This window comes from Strix uralensis, chromosome 4 (genome assembly GCF_047716275.1).
Source record: "Strix uralensis isolate ZFMK-TIS-50842 chromosome 4, bStrUra1, whole genome shotgun sequence".
NCBI lineage: Eukaryota > Metazoa > Chordata > Aves > Strigiformes > Strigidae > Strix > Strix uralensis.
In genome coordinates, this window is record NC_133975.1 from 79,711,896 (window position 1) to 79,727,330 (window position 15,435).

Below are 15,435 nucleotides of genomic sequence, written 5' to 3' on the forward strand. Positions count from 1 at the left end.
ACCAAGACAAGAATTCAGCTCCCTGTCCAGCATTCATTTGCAGGAAGGAATTTTCCAAAGTAATGTTTCCTATCCCTACACCCAATGAAGCCCTTACCTTCTGACATTGGATTGTAGTCTTCCCCTGAGGTGGCTGAGCCATCCTTTGTGTGCACTCTGACAACAGATACTTTGGAGCTATCACCGAGGCGTAGAACATGGATTCTTACTAGTGCAATTTCTCCAGGTTCCTGAGGCTCCTGAATGCTGTGTTTTATTTCAGACAATTTAATCACTGGTTCTAGACAAGAAAAAAAAACACAACAGAAACCTGAATGTTAAAAAAAAAAAATAAATTTACTCATGTAAACTAGACCAAGTGCAAATACCTTATCTGAGAGTGGATAAACCAAAGGAAATGAGAAGGTCATAACAAACCTGAAAATTCAAAGTGATTGTCTGGCTATTAATTTATTTGGTTTATTGACTGCAGTGTGGAATGATAGAAGGGAAATATTTCAGAAACTGGAATTCAGATAGACATTTGTAGCTGTAGGGAGTGGCGTTCAGAAGATCTCGCGATGTACGGAGGGAATAGCTGTAGCCCCCCCTTGTTACGAGGTAACGTGATGGATAGGCTTGTAACACTAAGGGCACACCCACGAAGGAGGTGCTTGGCGAACGCATATATGTAAAATACACAGTTTAATAAACGGACATTTTGTAACCACCATATTGGTGTTTGTGCTGATGTCTCCAAGAAGGTTTTAACCTCCCGCGGTATTAGTCCCTGCAACCTGAGCACCACTGACATGTGGGTTGGCAGGTTTAAAGAAGCAGAGCTAATTACAACATGTAGCTATTATTAAAAGGAGAATACGTGGTCCTCTGGTGTTTGCTTCAGTGGAGCCTAGAGTGGAATATTTAGAGATAAAATATGTTTAGCTTTTGAAGAAAGCAGTTACTTTTATAAGTTATTTATTCTAATGCCTTGTCAAAGGTATGGGATAAATCTGATTTTCTTAAATTACTCTCCACGACTTGTAAGGTGTCCATTTTACAACATTATCAATTATGGTTTTTGTTTCGTTGGGGTTGTTTGGTTTGTGATGGTTTGGGGTTGTTTTTTTTTTTTAACACGTCTTTTGATATTTTCAGATGCATAAACTGTACCATCCGTACATAAAAGTCCCTATTATATTGCTGAAAGTTTTGTGAATTTGACCCCAGGCATCCATGATTCTTCAATTTAGTCAAATTTATGATACTGTTATCAAAGCAACACATACAGAGCAATAAATGGAATGGAAATAAACAAGAGGATTTCTCTTCCCATTATCTCACAAAAGGCAGAGCGCCAGTGATGCATTCAGAATAGATTAAAAAGGTGCAAATTCAAAACATAAAAATAAAATACTTGACAGTTTGTTGAAAAGCTTGGTACTGGGTACTTTGAAAACTGTTGAACTGAATGGAATTAGTCCCATTTTCCTGTTTGCAGCTACGTATATAATCAACAACTAACACAAAACTCACTGTCTTCTTCATCCTTAATCTTGATCACGGTCTCCTTCTGATCCCCAATGGAAGCACCAAAAGTAGAATTACTTTTCGGTGTTCCAAGCACCAATCTGAATTCCTCCTCCTCCTCATAAATTACATCATCCTCCAGAGTTACCACACAGGGCTTCTCAGTTTCTCCTGCAGAAAGGTATGGACAAGAACAAGACACTATCTTCATAGGAGCGCAAAAAACCAGGATAAAAACCCCCACGCTTTTTCCGGTTTGCCATAGAAAAGACAGTCTCAAGAACACAGAAGCAGAGACTAGTGCTGACTGGAATCCTTCAATTTTTTGTTGTGCTTGAGTCAATCTCTGCTAAGGAAAAATCCCAAGGCTCTGCCACAAGAGGAACTAAGCAGCATCCCGTGCACCATTCAGCAGGGTGTTACATGGCAAAGAACCGGCTGCTCTGACTCTCCTCTGATGAAAGCACTGTATCAATGTCATTCCTGCTTATTCTCATGAACAAGTGCTATGCTGAAAAGCATAGCAGAGGATGGTCAGTATTACCGAATTCTTTATTGTCCAGCTTCAGCCATAATAGCATTTGAAAGTGCTGCTGTCATAGTCACAAAACTGTTAGTTAAATAGTCCTGTGTCACCTTCTTTATCCACAGAAGCTTAACTGGCATAACAACTCCCAGAATGTCCTGGAGGTCTAGCTCTTATTCACCATCAGATTACTTGTCAGACAAAATTAAGTTCAAATTCCAATGGGAAAAGCTTACCTGGGAGAAACACCACTACAGAATCATCTGTATTTGGCCTCTCACTGTAGTCCATCATAACTTGGGCAGAACCCTGGCGAGTATAGCAACGCACTGTGGATTTATGGTTAATGTCACCACTTCGATAAATGAGGGCTACCAGCTGTTCATCATTCTCATTTGCCACGTACATCGGTTCTTTGAACTGGACTTTGGGTACTGACAACAGAACATGTTACGCAAGTTGAAAAGGACCCTCACACATGGGTAGAAAATATTAATCACTTTCCTCGATTAAAAAAAAAAGTAATAGTTTTCTTTAACTTAGCATTTTATTTGTTAACCTTTTACAGTAAACTGAAGAAGGCTCAGATTTACACATGCTTTTTAAACACAGATTTTGAATCTAGACAAATTCAAATACTTAACTGGTCTATGGCAACTAATTGCCAATTTAGTACTAATTCTGTCACCAGTCTTCTCCAGTAGCTAAAACTTGGTGATTTCACAGTGAAACTATAACCACTCTTCAGAGTTCTGTTGGAGAATGAGTTTTCTAAAACAATATAGCTTTTTTAAGTCTTTGAAGTGCTGTGAATTTGCAGAAACCTGAGACCGCTAAGAGTCAGCTTGGTTTATTTACCAACTGCTGGAGAACCTCCCAAAATTGTGCTATGTTGAGTGTTGCTGGCTTTTAAAGTTTTACACCTACCTTTTTTTCCCCACCTTAATGCTCCCCTAGAAGAGACAACACAGTAAAAAGCTTCATTCAATAGCATGAGCATCAATATCTCATTATTATTTGAAAAACTTAGCTCCCTACAATTTTTAGTGTTCAAATAACTACACTAGGGAAAAAAAGTTTAATCCCTATGGCTTCTCTACCTTCCAAATTAATATTCATTCAAATAGCCTTAATGCACCAGGCATAAGCAAGTGTACTTTTAGCTCGCAGCACAGCTCCACTATTATGTTAACTTGTCCAAAACAGTGTCTTCAAGTACATAATGAGAAGGAAGAGAAGACAGAGTAAAGAACCTGCCCTACACTATAGCCCTGTATTCCAACTTCAGGTGTAGCACACAGCTGTTAATCTTTATAATGTAGTTGGGGTAAATGATATATCACAGCATATATACACATAGTAATTTATGCTACTGCCAAAAGAGCTCTTCCACCTTCTAAGTGCACTTAAAACACTAAGAGGAAAAATTCTTGAAAAAAACTGTCCCCCACTCCCTTTATACTTACAGTCAGTGACAGTGTCATTGATAAAGACAGTGGCTTTGCTGGGCTCTCCAAGCACTGCATTCGTGGGCATGCAGAGAACTAGTTCAAACTTCTCGGAACCTTCCAGAATAGGCTGGCTCAAATCATCAAGGATGATCACTCGAAACACTTGCATGTTGACTCCCGGTGTAAAATCCAGGTTACGGCTGATGCCCACGTAATCAAATCCAGCTGTTTGGGAAGCAACAAGACTTGTATGGTCAGTTACTACTATATGTTAACATTCACTTGTACATTTGTGAAATGTGTTCATAGCTGTTTCTACTGCTATCCTGGAGAAAATTCAATTTAGATTTTTGTCATGCACAAATAAATTTGGGAACAATGAATATACAGTGCAAAACACACACAAACGCCTATCTGGATCACCATTCACTCTTTATGCAATCAGCACAATTAAAACTTGTTTAAGACCCCTTAAACCGCAGAGTAACAGGCTACAGCATCAACAACACACAACAGACCTCATAACCACAGCAATTTAACCCTTTCGCTCAAGTCTTGACTACATACATGGGGTTTTACTCAGTTATTTACCTTTAAAGGAGCAGATGTCTGTGCCAGAATAATTCCAGCTGTACCCTAAGAAAAAGTGTCTTGCACCAGGCTAGATCACTGAGCTTAAAAATCATACTGTTACCACTGTCTCATCACTAAAAGAAGGAGGCAGCTTCAGTGCAGGTGAGAACACCTAGAATGACTTTTTGTGTGTGTGCATGAGACTATTAAATCTAAACTGGAAGATGTATAATGGTTTCACTTCTTCCTTCCTCTTTGTCCCATTGTTTCACTGAGATTCTATTTCCATAATTTTACATTCTTTTTACCCAGAGTGTTCCTGCCTATCCCCTTTTAAATGTTCTACTTGTTGCTTGTAATGACAGCAATTCCTTCCCTTCTTTGTCACAGTATGTTTAAATTTACATACTTAAAAGCAACTGTGCCTTTTTCTTTTACATATCATTTTGCAGCCTCTGGATTAGAGGCAAGGAACAGTTAACCTTCATAAAAGCTGACCTCCCTGGTTGGATCTGTGCATTATGAAGAACCACAGTTCTTGCACAGGTTTTGTTTTCCTTAATCAAATACTGTGCGCATAGGCGTTTCATATACAACCATATTAAGATTTTTTTGCATTTAAAACTCTATAAATACTTAAAATTAGGAAAAGATTTAATGAAGAGGGTATTTTTTCCAAATCTCATAAGTAGGCTTTAGCAGAAGTGATTTTTTAAAAAAAACTAAAACCACAAGTTTAGAAATGCAACATTAGTTCGCTACTTTATGCACAACACAGAAAATCCTGTAGGACCCAAATATATTTTTTCACCTGAATAGTGAGTCTTCACATATTCATCACACACATTGTTTATTTTGCTAACCGCTTTTCTGTTCCTCAGTAACTGTAGTCAAATTCTATTTTCATATACGTACATTATAAGTTAATTAACTGTACCTTCAATCATACATGCTGCATTACTAGTTGCTTTAACTCTTTGTTATTTTGGTAGCAAATCTGATCATCTATCACACACATATTAAAAAAGACAATTTTGCTTTCAGCTTGATTAATACGAAAATTTCTGAAGCCTTACCTGTCTCTTGCCAGTGTGTCATCAATTTGTCGGGCTGAACAAAGAAATTCTCATTAATGCAACTGATTTCCTTGACACCCAGCAGTTATAACTGCTCCTTAAAATTAATTTAGCAGCTAGCAAGTCAAGCAACATATTTAAACAGCACCACAAAATTTTGGCCAGCCTAAGTATTCCCGAAGTCTGATAGCGAAAATGACTTTTCATTGGGACTGAGAAACAAAACAAGGGTTTTACAGACACAGTCACCAGATTTTGGGTATTTTGGGTCAGTGTTGGATAGAGAAAATCCTTGGAGGTCACACTGGTGGTGCCTTCGAGAATTTCTCCCCACGGTAACTGAGGCACCCTAAAATCTCAGCTATACCAGCTCTCACAGATAAATAAAGCTTCCTTGGCTACTGTACTGATAGAATCATTTCAGGGCAACCGCAGGTTTATGCTGTAAATTCAGTTTTATTCCAGGGAAACACAGTGCTATAAAGACAACACTCTCTCTCGCTCAAGTTGTTTCCCCCAATGTCTGCCATGAGTTGAGGTGCAAGTAAATTAATGATCATTTTATTCACATTCAGAAAGTCAGTGAGCTTAGCTGAGCTGTTCTTGCCATACACAACGGGGTCACAAATATCATGTTTCTACCTGATAAATCCACGTCTTATGTCTTTTACTTAACTTTTCCAGCCCATATATACACTGAAGATAAACAAGAGTGAATGCCAGGTATCCCATTTCCCATGCTGTCACGTCCCTCACACATGCTCACATACTCCAAGGCAAACTAAGCAACATTTTTACGTAACTCACCCTCTGCTGACACTGGTTCTGTTTTTCTGGAACGCGCTGTGACAGAAGCTGCTTTGGACAGATCTGTTCCAGTCCTCCAGACATGAATCTCCACATAAGCAGCGCTTTCATCCACTTGATATTCAGTGTTAGCAAAGTACAAAATAGGTTCTAAATACAGAGAAAAATGCATATATTTTTGAAAAAGCTTCTTTGGCCTGCTCTTGTGCACATGTGCTTCAACTCTCCAGTCTGACTTTTAGTGCTTAAACTCTGCAGTTTGACTTTTAATATGTTAAAAAAAAACCAACCCAGAATTACCATTTTCCCCTGCAAATTCCAGTAATATCTACTGTCCGCTTACATAAATACACCTGCCTACAACTTAACATAAGGGGGTTTTAATCCTTTAAAAAACAAAGTAAACACTCCTTGAATTAAGTAAATAAAGTGTTGTATCTAAATATTTTTTATCTTATCTGCAGCTGATGGAGATCTTCCACAGCCAGCTGTTTACCTTACCATCTGAAGTAAAACGGCCACTTCAGGAATTGTGATAATGTAGCATAACATAGACATAAGATATGGGATAGTTCTTCCATTACATTTTTGCTAAGTAAAGTAAGGCAGAAATTTTTTTGAAATTTACTATTAAAGGAAGTAGATACCTAAATATACCTTCCCCTCTCCCTAAAAGATAAAGGCAGTTGAAGGATTTCAAGAGTTTAGACTTTTTTTTTTTAAATTGTTTTCAAAGCATACATTTGACATCGATGTAGCAGATGAAAGGGTTACAAGCTGTTTTTTTCTTCAGTGTGGTAAACTGACTTTAGTTATTCATAGGGAATACAAAAAGTTGCACAATCCAGGTCATGCAAAAGGTCAATATTAAATCGGGTTTAAGCAGACTCTTGTTTAGCGTAAGAGATCAAACATCACAAGACTCTCAAACCAGAGCCAATTTAGCTGCCTTTCTGAATACCCATCAAGAAGAATGAAGCAGCACACACTGGAGACACATTATACCTGCTGCTTTTACTAATGGATAGTCTGCTAAATTCAATACATGGCCTCCTTTACTTTTGTCACCTAAACAATAGTAAGCTTTATCATGCTATCAGTATTAATAAAGCCTGACACATTTTGTCTGTGTTGTATATTATTACTAACCTATATGAACACAATGTAGAGAACCTCTCCAATACCACAGTAACATTATTTTAGCACAATAGCCAGTATCTTCTTTAGTGGAACCACCAGCAGTTGCACAAAAGCCTGGCACTCATCTAATACACTGCAGTTCTGTTGCACCTCTTGGGGAAAATCAAAGAACTCTGAAAAGCTTTAGAAGTCGTGATCGTTGTCTCTTACAGTTAAGGAAATGGAAGCTTAGAGTAAAACAACATGGTCCATAAAGACTTTTTAAATTTCTGGTGTTTTCCAGAACTCAGTTTATTACTGGACTTAAAGCCAATTTTACAGATGGGACAAACAGTTTTCAATTACTCAATGTGCCAAATAGAACACAGAAAAATACACAAGATTTTGTACATAATGTCAAGCAATTCAATAATAAAGTGCCTCATCCTAGTAATAATTTTTTTACATTCTGGATCTTACCTTCCCAAACATAAATAAATGATCTTTTGCGAATGGGGGGAGGATATCTAGCTAAGTTCTATTCTCAACAGGGACAGACTGTACTGCTCAGCTAATGTGTGAATTTTACATTTGCCTAGAGGCACTATCTCCTTCTTCCATGTATATATAAAAACATCAGAACACCATCTGGCCCATACCTATATAAAGATTGCCACTCCAGCTTGCAGGCACCTTTGGATACTTACGGTAATTTTCTTGAGCCACTGAACTGCAAACCTTCACATTACCATCAGAGCAAACCCTAATAATCACAAAGACTTACTGTATAAGCAGATAAGATCTTCAGCACACAGTATTAAGGAAGGTACAAATGTTCCAAGCAGGACTGCATTAATATTTATTTTCAACCTTTTGATAGATTACCCTTAAAAAGGCTGAAACAATTCCTTCCTTAGTCACCCAGCAGGATGTCTAACAAAGCAAAGCTTTTGGATGCAAAACTCAAGAGAAAGGTTGGAGAATGAAACCAGACACTTGATGGTGGGTTAAATAGTTTAACAATACACAAAGCTCTTTGAAAATGTGTTTTTCTGAGGGATGTATCTATTCATCAGGACTGCAGAACTTACTTCTAGCTAAAAACTGCAACCTGTGGGGGACCAGAGGTGTTGGCTTTCTTGAAAAATTGGTTTTCATTTCTTGAAGTATTTTTGTGTTTTAAGAAGAAGGGTATCACAACTGAAAGTCAAACTGAATGTCTCATTTTATGTCAATTAAATACTTCAAGATGTTTTCAAAGAAAATTTTGCCTTGCCTAAAGCAGTATCCCAACACAATTTTTTCTCTCCACCTTCCTCCCACCCCTCCAATCAGCAGTTTTAATCATCAGTTATTTGCCAGTTTTGGCATTTTTCCCCCTGCCATGACAGGTAAGAGTTTGAAGATGATCACATTCCCTTCCCACAGGCTATGCATTTTTAACTATTAAGTCTTCTCCACATGGTGGGGAGAAGAGTAGGAGTCTAAATATCCAAACTTACATGCCTTTTTATCACAGCTAATGGATTATCAAGTGACCTCTGATGCCCTATAAGTCATTACACTTCTGTTTGTGTAAAGCACAGAAAGAGTAATTCCTCACAAGGCAATGGCAACACTGCAGGTTATATTGGTGTCACTGGGACCAAGATCCTACTTCAGTGAGTGGGCAGAAAAATCATTGGGGTCCTCCACCAGGAATGGAAAAACCATTTGGAAAAATACAACTTGACAAATACTGTTACAATTTTGACTACATTTCATGATGATGATCACTGCAAAGTATTTACTTCAGCAAGAGTAATCAATAGTCTTTGTAGTTAAAATTATTATTCATATTTTTTAAAAACGTAAAAAAAGTTTGTAATATATCATCTATTCTTTCTCATTTCTTCTTCCCCTCTGAAAGAACTGTCTGAGATTCTAGATTAGTTTAAAAAGTAGACTGGTTAATTTTCTCTATTTACATAGAAATCTGCTTTCAAATATCAAGTCCATCAATTTCCTTTAGGCACAGCTTAATGGATTTTCAAGTACAGGTTGTAATTCTTTTGAAGTTTTAAGAGATCAGGCAGTTCAATTTATTGCAGTCCATGATAACTGTCTTGAATTGGACTTTAAATAGCAACCTCCTTAATTGTGAGAGTAAATTTTTTTCCCCCTTGAATGCGCATACTGTTTGTACAACTGTATGGACTGTAACATTATAACTTCAGATGTCGGTGCTGCTCCTTTTGATAACAAGCTTTTTGTTTTGAAATATGGCTTAAGGAAATGCAATAATCAGTCGTATCATTCTTATTACAGTCATCTTTCCCATTTCTATTATCCTTACCATAATTTGTCATTTTAAATTGTGCTGAGCTTTTTATAATTCTCCTGCTGAGAGAACTTGAAATGCTTCCTGCAACAATCCAAAGTCTCTTAATCTTATTGTATTATCAATGAAAAATACAGAGTAAGCAAATACTTTTGTTCATTTTCGAGACAAGCAGATGAAAATAAGATAAAAATAAGTAATGCTATAATTTTTTTTTTTTTTAATCTTCCAAATGAACATGTTTCCCATGTAAATATAGTACAATGAGAGAGAATTGTTCCTCGGATACTGTGACCATTGATATATTCAACAGTATCTTCTGTGTCTTCAGAGTTTCCGAATGTCCAATCTAGATACACCTACTCTCCCAAAAATAGTAGGTATAATAAACATCAGTCAACAGGCTGTTAAACACTTGAGGTTCAGCCCTCAAGGAAGATGACACTTGTGACTCAATTATTACAACGAAGTAATCACTTGTCTCTGAAACACAACCCATTCTTAGTAGGAGCCCAAAGATAACCTCAGTACACTTAAATTCTACCAAGGCAGTATATTTTAAAGACACATACCTTATTTAGGATTTCAAAAGCTGATACACCAAGTCAAAAAAAAAAAAAAAAAAAAAAGAAAAAGGAAAAAAGAAAAGCAGTTTTAAAAGGGGAGGTCATTCATGCATTTATACTCTTCTTTCCCTTTTATGATGATCCCTGAAGAAATCATTACATTAATTACTGAACATTTAACTAAGAAAGCAGAACAGCATCTGAGGTAACTAGTAATCTTTAGTAAACAATAGTGATTTCAATCATGAAATACCATAAAACTATTAATTTAAAATCAATTTTCCTTCATAAAATAATAGCTCTAAGTGTTAGTTTGGCCTGGAAAGCCAGCCAATTTTCTAGGGTTTTTTTGGTCTTTGGGTTTTTTTAAGCTGTGGTCCTGAAACCTGTTCTACCTGTGATGCCACTTAAACACTCAAGCAAAGAGCTAACCTGGATTTCCACTTGTTCAGAAAAATCACAAACTGTTTGCACCTAATTCTTCAAAGCTGTTTACTGAATAGCCAGACCCTTTGCTCAGCCAGACACGGACAGGACAGCATGCTCCCAGGTGCCCACATTACAGGAAAATGATACACAACTTCTAGCTTACTGGTTTAGGATCAAGGGTCTACTACAAAACCTGCATTGTTCTCTGGCTTGGAGACACCCTAGATCAAAGGATAGACTTTATGTCTTGACTATTAACTTGCTGTTTCTTTTTAAGTCTTGAACTAACACTTTCCTTTATTTGTTACCATGATGCTATGAGAATGTGGAGTAATAATTAGAGATATTTAAGTTTTAAACTTTTTCATGCACTAAGCTATATGAAACTGGTGACTTTGAAGACCTGAGACCTAATGAGTTATTTCTAGTTTTTATGTGCATATAACATGATTCTGTGAGGAGTTATGGATCTTCACTGGAGGCAGCCTGTGGGAGGCCTCTCCTTATGACATTGACAACAAAATTTTAGGACTTTTTTCTTTATAAAGTCATTTTTCTCTTTAAGGAATCCCTGGGCGTATGCCTCTCAAACCATACTTCACACTTGGATCTATGCCTTCCTCCATATAATACACAAACCATACCACACCTGAGTACAGATGGTGGAAATCTGAATCCTTCAGATGCTAAAGAGGGATAAGTTTTACAGTTGTAGTCTGAGAGATGAAAACAGTCTCGTGTACAGGTAACACTGAAAATTTTCATGCATTTCACAGAAAAAAGCCACTGCAATGTGTGCTTTATTTTCCAGTATAAGGTCGTTATACAGAACCACTTGTTTAAAAATGCAGCAAGACAGGGCCTTTCAGAGAGGAAAACCTATGTGGAATATACGTAAGAAACCTTGAACCCTGAAACAGTAAAACCAAGAAACTGCTTTCTCCTCCATCTTCACACACACATAGCACCATGGATACCAGTGATCTCACAAGCTTTATGAAGTTCTCATGAGACATCTCAACAGAACGGCCAGCAAGACAAAAGTAATTTCCATTCCTGCCTGTGCTCTGGTATCTGACTTTCAAAATGGGAATAGTGACTAAGAGAATTTAATAACGTTTGAATGCCTGGTATTTATCTCACCTTACAGTGACATTATATTTACTGCTAGAATGTTTTTTCCAAAATATGTTATATACTTTGTGAACCACTCTGTATAACTACTTAAACAGCAGTAATTCTGCTAACAGAAACTCTGACAACATACTGACTGCTTTCCTTGATGACACTTCAAGTGACTTGCCTTCTTGCTGTAAAGCTTAATTGCCAGGAAAACATTTAAGATTGCTTAACATAACTAATTCTTCAACTTCCACTGACATGCACCAAAATGATTGACATTAAAGTTGTGGCATTTACATACAGCTTTCTTTGGTCTAAGAAGCTTGAGCCTTTTCTCTCCCAAATGTCTTTTTTTTTTTTTTTTTTAAATTGTTGACAAGAAATGTATTTGTTACTTCAAACCTTACCAATGTTAAGCAATACCAATACTAATATCACACAATAACCTGCTTTCTTTCTATTTGATCATCATCAGATGTGGAATGCTGTGAATAAAATCAGCACAAGATATTTGCTTTTATATATATGACAGAGAGCGTTCACAGAATCTCATCATGGGTGAACAAAGGAGCAAAGTAATGGTTCCCAAATTACTTTTATTTAGAAAAAGTGTGAGGAGTACTTCCTGTGCTGCTTGTTATAGCAAGGAACACATTCATACTGCATATATCTGTATGTGGTCATAGCTGCACACTTCCCTACACTGTCAAAAAGGCTTTATCTCACTATCAACAAAAGCTCCATTGACTGCACTGATGTAGTCTAACACCTATGTCGGTATCTAAGCACTTATGATGTAATTATTCAAGCTTATCTGCTATTGTGCCCTTTACTTAAACCCAGCTATATTTTTACCATCTGTACTTACAAACAAAGGGGTTCAGAACTCAGATCTTTCTGGTACTTGCCATGAAGGACTATGCCTAGTAGTTTGCTGCAATGTTACTTACTTTTTATTTAAGCTGTTAAGCAGTTCATAAACCTGTAAAATTCTGGAAGTGGTGCCCATATTATGGACATTTCTGTAAAAATTTGTAATATAAAAAAACCCCACAAATGCAAAAAATGTGTGTCATGTTCCAGGCTCATTTATATTAAAGCTAATCATGGCCTGAATCAACATTAATTTATGCTGTGTATGGTCACATATCCATACAAGTAGTTTTGGAACACTATCAGATCCTAATAATAAAATTTTGCATTTTCCTTTTCTTTTTCTAGGGCTGGCTAACACAGGATTATTATTATCCCTTAGGGCTGTGAATAATTCTACTAAAATATATTTTAAAGCCTTTATCTCTCAATTAATTTCTTTTTCTCCTTGTAGGATTCTCCGGTCATTGTTAGAGGCATCACAGCACACCTCATCATAACTAACTTGACCAAAGGATTGTGTGAATAGAGTCACATCCCATATCAAAGCTGTGCTCAGCTTTTCTCCAGTTGGAAAGAGGCACCTTCAGGTTTACTATTGCCTTATTCCTTTGCTGAGTCTAAAAATCATTCCAAGTTTGGTCTGCATACTTCAGCTGTTAGCATATTGCACTTTACATTGAGAAATGTTATCTGTTTAAACAACCTGTTTTTCCCAGTATTAACAAAAACCCTTAAGTGTTCCTCTTTCAGACACAACCAGGCATATGGCTATGAAATCTTCTTTTTCACTTTAATGGACTGGAGGACCATCCACTGTAGGAGCGGTAAGTATACATACTTATCCACTGTATATACAGTTACAGTACTGTATAAGAATTAGAAACTTGGTGGATCAAGGTGCCATTCTGCAGAAAAACAAAACTGGTGAAACTACTCTTTGAAACTCAAATTTTACACATTTGATAAAGGAGGTTGTCCAGTTTCTTATCAATCAATCCAATGCCAGCAGTCTACTTCCAGGTCAGATCAAAATAGAGTGGCAGCTTCTTTTCTGTCTGTTTATTCAAAATGGAAATAGTCTTACAAAGTGATGCATTCTTAAAAGACTCTTCATTTCAGAGCACACTTTAAGAAATTGAGCTTCAACCCTGGCTATCTTTCCATATGACATAGGCTGAGTCCAGAATTACCCAGAATTTGTCTGATGATAGGTTATTAAGTATTTTGCTGGATGGTACTCTTAGAAAGAAAGCTTTGTAACAAAGAAGGAAAGAAAGTGAATATATGATAACCTATCAAAGTTGTATTGAAAAGTAGAAGCATGATAATTTTCTGTCAACTAATATAATTATCTATATGGTAATTTAGCTTTATGTATACATCAAATAATTTTCTATCTATTGAAAACTGCATAGGAAGCAGTTTTGATCTGCTGATAATAAATGATTTTGTTTTCCATGAAAATGAAAATCTGGTCATTGAGTCAGGTAAAGAAAACAATTCTTTCCTTGCCACAATGGCTTAGTTATGCATTATTTTCTCTTCCTATTCTCTGAAAGAGATAAAGAAGCCTTTTGACAAATCTCATCAACTTAAAGACTGTGATACTCTTATTAACTTCATTGTCATGGCAAATTCACTTCTGATGTAAATCCTTTGGCCTCAGAGAAATTACACCAGTGATAATTTTGGCCCATTCATGTTTCCTTTGAGAAAACATTTTCCCCCTCACCAATTTAACTGTGTCTGTTTTGACTAGTTGACTTCTGCAGGACTTACAAAAGGGTAGAAATAAACAGTAGCTAATAGAAATATTCTCCTGCGTCTTTAGCTTCTACTTCATATAACAGAGTGAAAATTACTTTTTTTATTGCAGGACACAGAAATCAGCCCCCAAATTCTCATTATTTATGAAGCTAATCAAAAGCTCCAAACAATCAGCTCAGTATATCTTAAATACTGAACCTGACCATGTATCATGTATCATCGTGTCTAATCACAGTACAAAACTCCTGCCTTATTTAGCACAATTATATTCACAAGATTGGATTAGCAAGAAAGATTTAGACAGGGACTAGAAGAACAAACAGAATTATGACAATAAAATACATGGCTTTTCTTCTGCTTCTGTCTAATAGTATCAATTCTTGAAGTGAATTCTGTGTCTCAAATTTTATAACAAAAAAGGAAGACTTGCATTTCTACCTTAAAAGTGCACTAGTCTTGACACTCTAGGAATTACCATGCATGGCAAATTAGCCTCTATTAATTATTTCTTTAGCTTTATCTGATAGTATACACATTATTTTCATCTAAAATACTGTCACAAAACTAATCCTATACCTGTGTAAACTACTGTAATCACGGGCTCTGCTGCAGTAACAGTAAATCTAACCCTCACAGATCTACTTCAGAGTAATAAGACAGCCATCTAGTCCATGCCAGTAAAGAAAAGAAAATCTAATCCTCAACTCCTACTGCAATAACAAAGCAGCGTAAGCTAAAGTGCATGACACATATTTACACTATATCTTAAACACAGTTCACGTCTGTTCTGACAGTTTTTCTGAGTAAGAAAATCATAGACCCAAGTTTTCAGGTGTTTAAAAAACAAAAACACAGTGAAAGAAATGATTTAATCAGTAAAACTTCCAAAGAGGAAAGCCCCAGCAAAACAAAATTGCTTCTTTACACTCACCATCATCTGTGTCAGCCAAAATTATTATTTTAGTGCTTGGGAATTCAGTGCCAATTTGGCCACCCACTGGCATGCTCAGAGAAATATTGAAGGTCTCATCTTCTTCATAGAGAGAGTCATCAATAATGATAACACAACAGATTTTCTCAGTCTCATCCTTATTAAAATGAATGATGCTGCTATGATCTTCAGGACGTGAGATGTAGTCAGAGTAAGACAAGACAGTGGATGGTACTGTGCCAGTAGCAGAACCTATGGGGAGAGAGGGTAAAAAAAATTAATTACAGGGACTCAGGACTTTAGAGAAGTGGAAAAACAACAGGCCTTTAAATGAAACAAACACAGAAAAAGTCTTTTATGCTG

The 15,435-nt window shown here is 36.6% G+C and overlaps 1 protein-coding gene across 1 annotated transcript in view; it reads right to left on the reverse strand.

The window, feature by feature from the left end:
- Positions 1-15,435, reverse strand: part of FREM3 (FRAS1 related extracellular matrix 3) — a 68,882-nt gene that overhangs the window by 16,148 nt on the left and 37,299 nt on the right. The window contains 6 exon segments of the mRNA XM_074864952.1: positions 98-280; positions 1,516-1,680; positions 2,272-2,469; positions 3,502-3,711; positions 5,943-6,092; positions 15,073-15,324. Coding sequence (XP_074721053.1) covers positions 98-280; positions 1,516-1,680; positions 2,272-2,469; positions 3,502-3,711; positions 5,943-6,092; positions 15,073-15,324 — 1,158 coding nt within the window.